Source organism: Aulostomus chinensis, chromosome 2 (assembly GCF_037954235.1).
Source record: "Aulostomus chinensis isolate RoL2024-O1b breed Wild chromosome 2, RoL_Achi_v1.0, whole genome shotgun sequence".
NCBI lineage: Eukaryota > Metazoa > Chordata > Actinopteri > Syngnathiformes > Aulostomidae > Aulostomus > Aulostomus chinensis.
Genome location: NC_141321.1, coordinates 25,216,987 through 25,231,426, shown reverse-complemented (window position 1 = coordinate 25,231,426; position 14,440 = coordinate 25,216,987). Strand labels below are relative to the sequence as shown.

General features: G+C 41.6%; 1 protein-coding gene across 1 annotated transcript in view; it reads right to left on the bottom strand.

Moving 5' to 3' along the window:
- Positions 1-14,440, bottom strand: part of ush2a (Usher syndrome 2A (autosomal recessive, mild)) — a 195,230-nt gene that overhangs the window by 169,567 nt on the left and 11,223 nt on the right. Inside the window, exons 7-9 of the mRNA XM_086187178.1 lie at positions 3,819-3,954; positions 807-870; positions 1-14 (exon numbers count right to left, since the gene is read on the bottom strand). The exon at positions 1-14 is cut by the window's left edge and continues 88 nt beyond it. Coding sequence (XP_086043304.1) covers positions 1-14; positions 807-870; positions 3,819-3,954 — 214 coding nt within the window. The remainder of the gene's footprint in view (positions 15-806; positions 871-3,818; positions 3,955-14,440) is intronic.

Here is a 14,440-nt window from a genome sequence, read left to right as displayed (position 1 = left end):
CCTCCACTATTTCCCTGTAACAACATAAAGACAGCAGAATATATTAAGCACTATCACGATATGATATTAAACACAAAATAAACTGAAGAATTGGCTTACGTTCCTGCATACTAATTTCAGGGATATGTAAGGAGAAATTTGCAGCACAAGACAAATTAAGATATCATTTAATGATTTAATTGTTTCAGTGATATTTCATTTCACCTCAAGCAGCACATTTTTATTTGATCAAAAAGCAATAAAAAAACCCAGCAAAATCCAGTATTACTTTACATTATGTTCAGCACATTGGAAGTCGTGCAGTTGTTGTGATAATGTCTTTAAGTTGAGATAAAATCTTTACGCCCTTGTTAATGGGCTTTTGACTGAACACTTAGTGCAAAGTAAAAAATCAAAGACATAATTTGAAAACGAAGTCCTTCATTTTGTCTCTTCCCAATCTTGATGAGACAAACTTGTAAGTCCTTCCTCTGTGAAGCACATCGCTGGCAAGCAAAACACTAATTGTCTTGTATTGAATTGGAAGGAAAATCCTCAGGAAGCAGTATGGATCTGAAGATGCAACGATTAGCCTTCTCCTCCTTCTCCTCACCATCCCTCCTTGAACCGCTCCATACTGCTCCACCAATCTATATAGTGTACATCTATTCCTCCTCATTTCTATCCCTTTGTCCCTCTTTGACATGTCATCCACCTAGCTCTGTATCAACCGTGACTCCCTCTTTAGCCTCTGACCCCTCCATTCATAACTCGTTCCAAGGTCTGGCTGTTCATTCATGTACATGTGCACCCCCCCCCCCCCTCACCTGTTGGTCAGAGTAGCCGGATAAAATCTAAAATCCTGTATCCGCCCAATGAACTGATTAGACCCTGAAGAGATGACAGGAGAGGAGAAAAGAACATAAAAAAAGTGTTAATGGGTTTGTACTGAAGCCATTGAGTGAGGGGATTTCACACTATTTAGTAGATTATCTTATCAGTTTCTTGATAATGGCTGTGTGAGGCTGCCCATACCCTCTAACATTAGCAAAGTTCATGATACAAAGCTGACAAGGATCTGACACAGTCTACATTTGCCTCCACTACAGAGCAGCAAACGCTTTTCGCCGCATTTCATGAGCAAAAAAAAAAATCAAAATAAACATAATTTCCTGATCAGTCTATCCGATTTCTGAGAAAAACCTGTGTTTTTGTTTATCTTGTCTTTTAAACAAAGGCTTCAACATGTAATTTTGGCAGGATGCAAGGCTGCTGTTAAAATAAATGCAAGTACTAAATGATGTGAATTTTGCTTTATCAAGTGACTGCTTGAGCTATGCATTTGGGAAATTATGAAATTTGAACATCATAAGTTTCTCAAAACCAGAGGCAATCACCTTTATCCAGAATTGTTCATCTACATGACTGACATGCAAGAGAAAGGGTTCTAGAATCAGCAAAATCTGAAAAAGGCCTTTTTGTAAAATCCTTCGACAAAATAAGGGCATAATGATTTTAGCTCCAGGGTCCAACAGAGATGCAACTGAAAACATATTGTAACAGTACAACAGCAGGAGAGAACAAAGAATCTGCAAGGAGTTAAACTCACAGATGCTGGACAAGACATGCCGCAGATACTAAATATTCTCAAGCATGTGGGCACAATGTCCATGCACACATGGAAATATTGGACTGTAAACAAGAGACGCCATCAAAAGCATAAGTGAACACAGACAAACCCGCAACACATCTCCAGACAAAGCCCTACATACGTGACAGTACTGGACAGAACATGAAAGACTTAAAAACACACACAGACAAGGATGCCGGTCCAACGAGAGTATTTTAGTGTCCAACAAAGTTCTGTCTAGTTTGACAACAACTCTTAGAAGGCGGTTAACGTCTCTAAGCATCGACAGAACCCCTGCCATGTCGAGCTTTGTCTGTGAGAGTGTGTGTTTGAAGCTTTACCATGTGCATTCCAAAAACATCCTTACTTTTGAGAGTGAGAATGCGTGTGCATGTGCCTGCATGTGTGAATTTGCATTTGAGAGAGGCTTTGCCGTGTTTGGCTCAAGTACAGTGTTCAACTGAGAGTACTGTGTGTGCTGGGGGTTGTGTGTGTGTCTAAAACTGAACGGGAGAGGGAGAGTGTTATGGGATGTAAGTGTGTTAGAACAGTGTGTGGTTGTGCAGCCTTAGGCTTTGGCTCAGGATTTCTTTAGCGTGTGGAAATGGGATTATGCCTTCCTCTGAAAAGCACTCTCCCTATTGTTACTGGGATGATGCAAGGTATAAGCCTTAATTCTCTCTTCTCTGTGTAGGTCTCTGCCTCCTCTCTCCATGTTTCAGTCATTCACTCGATCGCTAAGTTGCTTCGCTTTTGTTTGAGGAACTGATAACAACTAATACAACTCAGAGGTTCTGCTTTGATCATTTTCATTTTTTTTAGCATCCTTTTAGTTTATACAATAATTATATGATGATAATTATATAATATTTATATATTTTGACTTCATGTGGGAAGGGGTAGAGCAGCCCTGCAGTCAACATATAGCTTTGATGGGGCTGGGAAGACTTTCCCATCTTCTGTTGAGACAGTTTTTTTAAATCAACGTTGAGGATACTGCCTGTGCAGACGTAAAGATGTGAGAAAACCGTTATTTGATATAGATCTTTACAAAAATGACACCATTATTATTTAATGATGTAAAAATTAACATTTCTTCCAGTATCACAAATTATCGCCATCGCAACATCTTACAAAATAAATACAATTCGACATTTTTCACAAAATTTTTCAAATCAGAATTCCAAGGTCCAGTGTTAAATGTTTTTGGCCACCTGATCTTACTGAATTACTTTTATTAAAAACCCTTGTTATCTGCTATGGACTCTGATTTGAGACCATATTTTCCCTGTTTGATGCAACGGCTATTTTTACCGTATGAGCCATTTTAACAATATGTTTGGCCAACCTGACAAGTTCTCATTGCACTCGCACACAGCTGGGTCCCCACCAAAAACAGACATAGCTGTTAATCAATACATCTGGTCTGCTTTTGCATAATCAATCCACTGATCAGAATTCCAGACATAGCCCCGAGGTTCGACCATCACTGTCTAACACACACACACACACACTCTCTCTCACTCTCTCTCTCTCTCTCTCTCCCCCGAGCCAATCAGTTGTATTGATCACAACCTCTGATGTGATCTTCAGCTGATCAGATGCTACGTGCAGTGAACTAGGGATCAATGCCTGATAAACGAGAAGAAAAACACTCGTTTATCACCCTGGAGATGAACGGATATCATTTTTCTCTCAATTTCTCTCCTATTGACTCTGAGACGGTTCCCGGGCACCACCAATCAATCACAGATGTGTAGTTGAAGGGGGCTAATGGTTGCAAGGAAAATAAAGGTGGAGTAGTCATTGACACCATATTAAGATATACAGACAAGATAAACTAGGAGGTAATTTTTCTCAACCTGTGCAAGAGAAAAAAAAACAAAACAAAAAAACCCAGAGTGGTCCGTGTTAAGGAGGAGGACTGAAGGTGGGGTTCACTTTGGTGAATTGAAAAACGTTTTTGTTTTGTTTGCTTTTGAGTTTTGTGCAGCAGATTCAAATACCAATGACTTATTTTTAAGGATTTCTCAGCTTACATCAGGAGAGACCTATGGCAGACTTCAATACAGTTTCTTTATCATTTACATGTAAGGGGTAATATAAAAACTGAGAGAACAGAGGAATCAAATGCATCAAATAGCACTTGTTACACTTGAGCAAAAAAGCAGAAAAATTTATGTGTAACAATAAAAAAAGTTATCTTTACCATTGGAACCGAGTCCCACCCACATGGTGCTGTCATGGCTGTTATCCAGCAGTCTGGTGGTAAGAGGGTGAGTTTCAAATGGTGTCCCGTCCTCCTCAAGCCCGTTCAGGAACAGACTGATATGTCTGTCATGGACCTGGAAATCAATCAGAGTCAGACGGAAGTCTGTGTTGACCAGAGGGAATGTATCCACTATATTTCACAGATTTGCCAGTATCAAAATGAACACTGAGTGTCTTTTGTAGGAACAGATAAAAAATCAGTAATGGAGTCATGTTTCTGTTACCAAGTATGTTTAGCACCAAAAATTACAGAGGTCATCATTACAACGCACATATAGTTGCTTAAACTACCCGCATGTTCATGTCTGTAATACCATGACATAAACACAGGCACACAGGAAACCTTCTACCTTGCAACCTGAAACAAGCTTAAACCACACGCTACCAACTTGTACTATTCAAAACATACTGTAAGTGGTACGGGGCGGGGCAGGGCGGGGAGTTTAAGCATCCGTGCTTCTGTTTCTGTGGAGATTCTGTCATTTTCAAAACCCTGATGGAAGTCGTTGTCGTGTGAGAAAAAAAAGGAGACCTGCGGTGAAAAAACTTCTGTGTTGAGCTGTGATGCGCATGTCTCATGCTACGAAAAGTTGCCAGTGTGCAGCTCCAATTCAGTATGATGATCACTGACAACAACGTCCATCACTACGCCCCTGTTACAGGTTGCAGACAGACCCCATGTGTTTCAGGCTTCCAGGGTGTACTCTACAGATCTGGAAAAACACACGTGTCGATATTTATGTGTCACAGCGATGCATCAGGATCATTAGTCGATGCATTGATGTAAATCGATTTATTGTTATACAGTACCCCTAATCAATACTGGATACCACTCACAGACCCAAGCACAGCAGCGTGACCTATGGGAATATTATGCAGCAGAAAAGGCGTAGCAGCAGCTTACTTCTGTAACACACAATGTCCCAGAGAGAGGGGCAGCTGGACTGTGTTTGCATATGTGCATGTATCTACTAAAGGGTATGCATGCACTATTGGTGTGTTCTTGCATATCTACGGATGTGTGTGCGCGTGTGTGTGTGTGCGCGTGTGTGTAACTGTGCCTGTGTGTCTGAATTATACATACAGCTAATCTTCCAACTCATTTCCCCAGTAGCAGAAAAGCCTCAGGCTAAACTGCCTCAGCCGCAAATTAGCTTTCTGTTTGACCAAAAATCTCCTCTCCATTCCTTTCCTCTGTCCTTTCCCGATCTGCTGCATGAATATTAAAAACGGCTCAGCAGACAACATCGTCAAAGCAGTGGCAGCTCTCTTTCACATCAAACCCAGGCAAAACACTTCCCTAAGAGCTCCCCCCACACACACGCAAAAATTTGATGTGCCCGGTCCCGCTGTCTCCCTTTACACCATCTCCAAGTCCCGTGTTTGGGAAACACACTGTGAGAGCACTGATAATCGTGACTCTCCCTGTTATACTAGAGTTCCCCCTCCGTCTTCATCTATTTCACGTCTCTTTTCTGACGGTTTGCCTCACTTTGTCCTTTTTCCTCCTCACGAGGTCATTTGGTTCCTTCACCTTTTTTATATTTGAGTCTCAGTCTCTCTCTCTGTCTGTCTGTCTCTTTCTCTCTTTCGCTCTCTCTCTCTCTCATCTGCCTTCCTGTCTCTTTCCCTCATGTTTATCTTGCCCTGTCGCTCTCACTTGTTGTCAGCTCTTTAGGGAAGTTGAAAAGGTGTGAGGAGGGAAATAAGTCCAAGTCAAAAAACGCCTTTAGGGGATGAAGGCAGGCCCAGACAAGTGTCTGCCTCTCAGAGGATAGTTAAGACGCCCAGACAGACACTTTCATGATGGCTGATTGAAGACTGGCAAGCGCATGAGAGCACAAGAGAGAGCACGGGAGAGAATAGGAGTTTAAAAAAAAAGGAGAGGGGAAGAAAAGAGACAGGAGGAAGAAAAAGAAAAGTCAGAGAGCTGCTGTACGAGAGGGAGCTTGAAGAAGGGCCCACTTTAAGAATCTCTAAGCCTGAGCTGTGTGGCTCTCGGGGAGATGTGAAGCAGTTGTCAGGCCTGATGTAAATGAATCCTGAAGCGCTTCATTCTCCTTAGCCGCCACGCGCCCTTTTGAAACGCGGCCAACTCCTCTTTGTTAGCTTTCACAAACACTTTCCCTTCATTTTCCCCTCTCTCCATTCATCTGTATTTTCACCATCTCCTTTCCTCTACCTCTCTGGCTCTTTAAGCCATGCAATATAACTTCAGAGCTCTTTTAGAATGAAAAAGAAAAAAAGAGACTGTGCATTCTGTGGTGATGATAACTAGTCTCATTTGGACAGTTTCCACTAATCCAGAGGAAGGGGAAGGACTACTCTACCTATCCTCTTCCCTTCTTATATATGCCGTTTTATGAAGGCTTTCACCCCAAGTACGATTTTCAAAACAACTTCCTCCCATCACACTTGCAATGTCCCCCACACTGAGCTTTAGTTGAGCCATACAGGCAATAGTTACAATATCATTCTGCTTGTACTGAATTAATATATTTAACAGTTTCAGTTACAATGAACGTCTTGGTATCTTTTCATTACAAAATCAAAATTAATTTGAGGAGGGCCATGATTTTCTTTAACAATCAGAACAAGAAGAATATGTAGTAATTTCTGCCATAATCATGCTAAACTAAGCTATTATACAAATAGAACTGTTCTTTCCTGCACCCTCACACACCAGTCTTTTTGATCCTTGAATACTTCACTGCTGTTCCACCTATAAAACTGCACAGATACCATATTAATAACATAGAACATTCCACAGATCCAGTGGAGGAACATCTGTATGACGGGGACAGACAAAATGGTGGAAGAGTTCTTGTGTTCGAAGGACAAATTCACGCGTTGGGATTTTTTTGTTTTTTGTGTAAAATCAGCAAGAAGTCATAGCACTATGTTTTCTTCTCCTGCAGTCAGTGCCACCACTCACAACCCCATCAAAGCTTACTTCTGGAAACTTTAGTTCCGATTTATGAATAAAATACATTTAGGTCCATTTTCTTAACTGTTGTCTAACATGATTCATGTACTGTATTGCCACAGTTAGGAGGTTCTACAAGTGTTTATCCATGGCTGTCAATTTAAAACCACTACATAATTATTTCATAAAACCCTAACCCTAATTAGATAATTTCCTTCAACTTTGTTCCTGGAGGTTACCATGCTCCAAGGGAGTTTAAAGCACCCGTTCCCTGTGCAAAACCCACCCCACCCCCGTCAATGTTACCACCTAAGCCTCTCTAAAAGCCCAGAGAAACCCAGAGTGGAAAGCTTTTAGTGATCTGTAGAGCAGCATTTTGACTAAAGCTCTTCTCGATTTTCACACTCCTGCCAAGCCATGGCTCAGTACACATGTGGACAGCACTGTTTCCTCTAAGCTTACTTTGTAGTTGTGGGCTATGAAAGTAAGAGGTGGTCGAGAAAAGTACAAAATTATTTGCTGGTGCCGCCACAAAAAACACAGCCATTCACGCAACAAAACAGTATAATCTACAACTCTTTTAGCCCTGGGCATGTCATGGAGACAGTTTGGATGTCTGTTAGACACAAGAAAGAGAGCATTATGCACTATGAATGAACATTTTCCAGATGAACTGCTAGACTTTTTTGTACTGGGGACGATAAATGTAGCTACTCGACAGTGAACAACAATGATGGTCAAGGAAGAGAATAATGTGTCTACAGATGACAGGATCACGTCCTGATGTCTCCTGTCATTTTCTATGAACCTTGAACCATTACATACAGTATCTAATTTCTAGGACAAAGTTAATTCATATATGAATGATTCCATAAATGAAGGTCAGTGTCCCCTCCAAGTTAAATTCTCAGCAATATAAGCAATGTAGTTGTCACGCTGCTAGCCTTTAGCTTTCGAAAGACAGCTGTCATGCTGCAATCACAGGTTAAAGCTTTTCACTTCACCACCGTCCAAGAAAGGTTTACCACAACACACAAAAATGGATAATTCTCATTACACTAAAGAGCCAGGAATTATCCAAACATCTGACAACTTGCAGACAGGGTCAGACTAAAAAATAAATTAAAAAATATATATGATATGTGGTGAGGGGCTATCTCAGCTGTTGAATTATTCATCAAGGACTATCGTAACTGTTGAATGAAGAACCTCAGAATTGACAGCTGGAGGACAAACTAAGTGAGACAGAACTGAAACTTGACTAATACAGGACACCAATCCTAGATACATATATTACTGCTGTCCAACTATTGCATTAAAAGCAATGTAGAGCTTTATGCAGGAGCTTAACCCTGCATGTGTATGTGGGAGAGTACAAGCAGTATTACATATTAGAATAGGAAGAAGAACTGTTTGTCATGTTAACACCCACTGCCCCAGTTTGACCTTCCTCACAGGAGGGCATCTCACCCTATCCTACACACCTCCTCTGTCTCCTCAACTCTTCATGTCACCTCCTCCAACCCACTCGTTGCTCCATATTTTGCAGGGCACCTCCTTTACTAACCTCCCTCGACTCGCCTTACACGTCTCCTGCCAACTTCTAAAAACCCTCTGAATTTGGATGGCATCATTAAAAGATTTTTTTTTAATCTCTCTGGTCAAAGTCTACCCCCGTGCCTTTACCTGCTCAGTTCTCAGGCCATGTCCCCCTGTCACTGCCTTCATTTCTCCTCCCTCCACCCTGCTGAACTCCCCTCGCCAAGCTTTTGTTTTCTTTTCTCAAACCTTCGCCTCTTGTGTTACATCTCTCATGCTTGTCTGTTCTTCTTCACCGATCTCCTCCTCTCCATTTAACCTCCACTAATCCCTGAGTTCGCCGTCTCTGCCCCCATGCATCCTGCCTCACTGCAGCTCTCTTGATGCAGGCCCTCTCCACCCAGCTGTACTCCAACAGCAACTGACTGACTGACATGCCACTCACTGATAACACAACTCATTCCACAGTCAGCGACTGCGTCAGTGAGAGGAGAAAGGCAGAGGCAAGAGAGGAGAACGAGAGATATAAAGGAGGAAAACGAGGAGCAGAAAGAAACATACATGATGGGAGGAGGTTGGAGTGAAGAAGAAAGACAGAACATTTCTGCTGTTGGCAAAAGCACAGCTGAACAGGAATGAGAACACAAGCAGAGTAGCTGATGAGGCAGGATACTTGTTGATATCAGTTAGGAAGACTAAGATGGAGACACACATTCAGATAAGAACAGATTAAAGAAATCAGCGGAACGAAAGAAAATGAGGGATGTGAATGAAGTATTAAAGTGGGAAGAAATGCAGGTATGGATTGAGAACACAGAGGAAGTAAGGCACTGACCAAAATTGGTAGGAAGGGAAGAGAACTGCAACGTTGTAAAATAATCTTTTACTATTAATGGAGGGAATTCTAAAATGATCATTAATAACCAACGAAGGTTATACTTAAAAACATAGTTTTTTGGGGAAAAAAATGATGAATGAACTGGTCTTCTGTCATAAAGTATTAAAAGAGAATCAATGTTAATTCAAGTATAACTTTACAAAATATTGAGATCCATGTTTTTTTTTTTTATTATGTGTGAGATTGTACCTGCCAGACTCAAGCAAGCAGAATATTTTTTTCCTTACAAAAATAATCAAAATTCAAAATACAAAACAAGGCAAAGGGTGAAAAGTATCAGGTAAATGTCTTGAATAATGCAAAACACAGGACAGTAATTAAGAGAACAGGTTAACAAGAAAACTGGCAAGAAAGGGAGTGAGTGTGAGCTGGTTCTACTGTGGTCCTTACAAGAAACTAAATGACAGTTCAGTGACAAATGTGGGCTTAACTGGCAATTATCTAGAAGTTCATGAAACTAAAAGAGATCTGGGTTCCTCTAAATATTAAACAAATACTTACAATTACAAAACTGGACAAAAATATCTGGAGCATAAAATGATCTCAGATTGACGCACTTAAAATGAGATGATAATCTCCATTCTTATACAGAAACAACTGATATTCCCATATATTCCTGTTATTTAGAAATGAACTATAGCAAGCTAAATAAAGCGAGTTAAAACATCTCCAGGCCCACCGACACGTTACCCCCCCCCCCCCCCCCCCCACTTGTCCTTACCCACTGTTAGCAGCTCTGATCTACAGCCAATATTCACTCTATCATGTTAGGACGGCTGCAGTGTGTAAAGGAAGAGAAAGCAATAAGAAATAAAAAAGAGAGGAAGAGAGCGCGAGGGTGGGGACACATTTGTTCTACTCATCTCAGTGCTAAAAGATACAATTACCTCTCACAGCATATTATCCATGTTTTATACCAGCCCTGGGCCCCATGCCTTTGCCTTGCCGCGCTCACCCCATGTAAGGCCCATATTTTAACACTAGCTATGACAGTTTATTTAAGAAAAGAAAATTGTCCCAAGGGAGATGGAGGGGGAGACAGTGCGAGTAAAGAAAATGAGAGGGAAAGAGGGGAAGGACAAAGAGGGGGAGAAACCATGAGGGAGGGAGGCAAGGGTGGGGAGAGATAGATGAGGCGCAGAAAAGGAAAAAGAAAGAAAAGATATAGAGAGAAAAAGAGAGAGAGAAGCATATATAAGGTGACATGCCAACCTTTTAACAAAGACCATTAGTCTCTAAGACTTTCTTTGCAAGCAGAAAGCAATGAAGGGTCTCTCAAAAAAGGAAAAGCAAAGGAACGATGGACCGACACGGGGCTCTATTTTCATGAGCCCACCTGTACGGCACGGATCACAGCCAATTCCGACTTGCCCAGAGCTTTGGGGACAAGTCAGGCTCACCAGACGCACTTGTGACGTTAAGGATCGTAAAGAATGAATTCTAATACATAATCTGTGGATGTGTAACAATAAAGTGCAATCATTCACTTCTTAGACGCAGGGCTTCCCCCACAATGATGCACTGATAGTTCGGAGTTCCTGTGGAGAGCTTTCCTTGTGGTCTGGAATTTTAAATATTTGTCTGGAATCGCAGCTGAATCATGTCAGAAACTGTCGAGAATAATTCATCATCATTCGACAAGTTTGATGTGAACGTGAGCACAGAGGTTTCTGTGGTAAGACTCCAACAATCTGGTGCTGGTTGCAAAAATTTTAAGTTGTGGATTTTGTGTGCGTAATTGTGCCTCAACGATGTACGACATCATTCCAACAGAGACTACAAATGTAACAGCTGTCGTTAGATTGTTCCAAGAGAGTCACCAGAGTAAAGGCAAGGCTTTTCAGTATGAGATGTGACTGTGCTGCTGAAAGAATAAGTCATTATTCTTGCAGGAATTTACACCATTAGCATGAGAAGATGATGTGCAGAAAGTGGAAAAAAGTAATACACACTTACACACTTAGAAATACGCTCGCTGATTTTTGAAACATTTTTTTTATCCAAATGGAGAGGAGAGGCCCCACAGTCCCAACCTTTCAGAAACCAACATTATGAGAAAAAAAGTCAAATTCAGAGTAAGCTCCTGTTATTTAATTAAAAATTGACACTAAATGACCAAATCAAAAAGTAGAGGACAGGTCTATTCTCTATTCTATGATGGGGTGACCAGATAGATGTACTACAAATGGAAGCATAATTCAGCCCCTCATTTACATTGGAAACTGCATTAAAGACCTAAAATTGGCCATGCAAAATACATTTAAAAATACATATAAAGACAGAAAATCCCCTCCCCTGAAACTCATCTTTCTCACACGCACACACACCCACACACACCCCTTCCTCTCTCTCACTATATAATTGATGCCAGTCTTGTGCCCTTTCGCCTCCCGTGCCAGCGGGCATAGGGCTAGCTTAGAGGTGTCCACTTCACCCCGACATAACAACCTTGCCTCACCTTCAACCACATACACACAATCACAAATGCACTCGCACAAATATAATCATACACACACACACACACACACACACACAAATAGCCCTTGTGCATTTACATGTTCTGTTCGCACATACACAATGTTTTAAAACACCTCTGAGACAGACCAATATGTGCATTTTGCAAGAGAGCAGTAAAGAACAAATGCAATCTAAAACTGCATATGACATCAGCCATCTGCATAAAGTTCAGAGGTGTCCAATTCATTTCTTCTTTATGTCAAGCGATACTCTTAGATTAAATACTCTCTCACACCTTACAGACACTTTATAGTCGTTAAGCCGCGTACCATCGCAGTAGCATGCGGAACGCTCACCAGGATCAGTCCTGTCACTCTGAGAGGCAGCACATTTGCTTTTACTGTTGTAACTGAGTTGAGTTTATTAGTGTGGCAGCAGTCTTTGATGTCCATTCGCGTTGTTCATAGCGGCATAATGAAAGAACTGCTGTGTTTGTACGAGCATCAATCAAATTTCAAAAAAATCACCTTGATCGTAAAAGATCTATGGTCATTATCTGTGTAACATTTGAGCACATTTTCATGAAATATTTTGAGGCACTTTATTTTACAGAGATGAGCATTAAGCTTTTGGATCTGGTACAGATCAGTTCCTGGATCGGTAATCTGGAAGACCTTTTGTTGACGGTTGGGAAAAAACATAACAGCAGAGTTCTGTGCCTTCTGTGTGCTCCCTCGTTAGTGTCAGTGCGAAGGCTCGTGGTACAGAACGGTATACACAAATGGAAAATCAATGGCGCCACATAGCATTTTTGCTTTGCCCAGCAAGATGTTGAGTTGACTGATCGTCTCCTGTGGCTATGAGGTCGATTTATTTTTCCTAAAACCCACCAGCCAATCATACGTTTTCCCATCTACTGACATTTAGTTGACCATAAGCATGCAGCCCTATCTAATCCTTCTAAATGTACTAACAGTCTGATAGTATACTGACTTCCAATGATATTACACTACACTGAGCCACTAAACCCCCCCACCACCCCCACCCCCCACCCCCGTCCCCTCCCGGCTGCCTTTTCCTCCACTATTCTGTACATCGTTACCATAATCAGATGAGACAACTACCTAGGGAGCACCAGCATCCCTACAGCACCTTGCTCCTGGCACCATGTGTGTACATGTGTGAGTGTGTGTGAATTGCTTCTGGCACTTGGAAACCCGTATTCCTTTAGACTGTCTTTTTTGGTGTTTTGATCTTTTCAAACCGACAGATGACTGGTGTGTGTGTGTGTGTGTGTGTGTGTGTGTGTGTGTGTGTGTGTGTGTGTGTGTGTGTGTGTGTAGGAAGGTTCCTAAATCACCAATCTCCTTCATGGGGTAATGTCTGTATTGTGGCTGACAGACTGCTTCAAATTATGAGTGAGTGTGTAACAGTGTGTGTGTGTGTGTGTGTGTGTGTGTGTGCGTGTGTGCGTGTGTATGAGAACGGGAGTATGCGAATGGTGTTTGAATGTCAAAGATGATTATGTTATTCCTCTGAATGGTCAAAGCAGATCACATCACCATACCATTAAACAAAAGGCAGACTGATTCACAAGAATACACCAACACGCACAATTGTAAAACACCTCCCAGCCACACCAACATAATACGCTTCCATCAAAGCGCCTACAAGCGTTCTGATTTCATACGGCTATATGGACGCGTGTAACACACACAGACACGATAGACAGGCAGATACCTGACCCCTCCAGGGTAGTTGCAAGCAAATGAGCCATCAGCCACATCACCACATTTAGCGAACAAAACTCTGGACTGACAAATTAATGCATCGACAATAATCCACTTGCAAGTAAACAAGTTATCTTCTCTTGCCAGGCATAATTATTTCCCCTGGATAGGGAACGACTGGTCACCATCTTCGCAGTATGACCTCGTCATGCGCTGCTACTCACTCTAGAAACAACACACAAGATGTGGGTGTTAATGTGCATTCCTTTGATCTCCTTGCATTTGGTATCAAATTCTCTTTACAAGAAAAATACTTTGCCAGATTGTATAGGATTTTATTGTCTACTAGTGAATGCATGTAACTTAATCTGCAGGAAGATTAACTTCACATGAACTCTAATCAGTGATAATGAGGATTTCATGAGTTTAGGGGGTAGCCGTTGTCTCGTGGTTTGAGGGAAAATTTGGTATAACTGAAGGGAACATTTGGCGTGGATGAGGTGAGGGATGCACTGAAGGATCTTCCTTGGCGGAGCAGGACGAGCTGAAACAGACATCATTAATGTTTATCAATGCCATCATCAAAACACAGTGAGGGCCTGTCCAAGGCCATAAGAGAGATGAACAAAATGTCTTGAAAACAAGATGCAATTAAACCATTAAAAATGGTTCCAGGTCAAATAACAAAACAACGCTGAAGATTATGCAGACAAAATGTAGGTAACCAAACGTTGACATTTACAGATACCCACAGTGATAAGTGACCATGTTTTCTCCCCTAGTAGCCCTCATCTTATTCACAGTTGCTGAAAGACAGAGATTGTCCAGTGGAGCAATCTGTAAAATGACACTCTTAAACAGAGCACCCCCCCCCCCCACACACACACACACACAGGCATTTAGAGCCTCAAAATGCTTCTCACTTCACTAGCTGCCATTACAGAATGATCAAAGCTCATGAAAGCTGTTTTTGTTCGGTGAGGCCTCCTTTTTCAAACTACTGGTTCCGT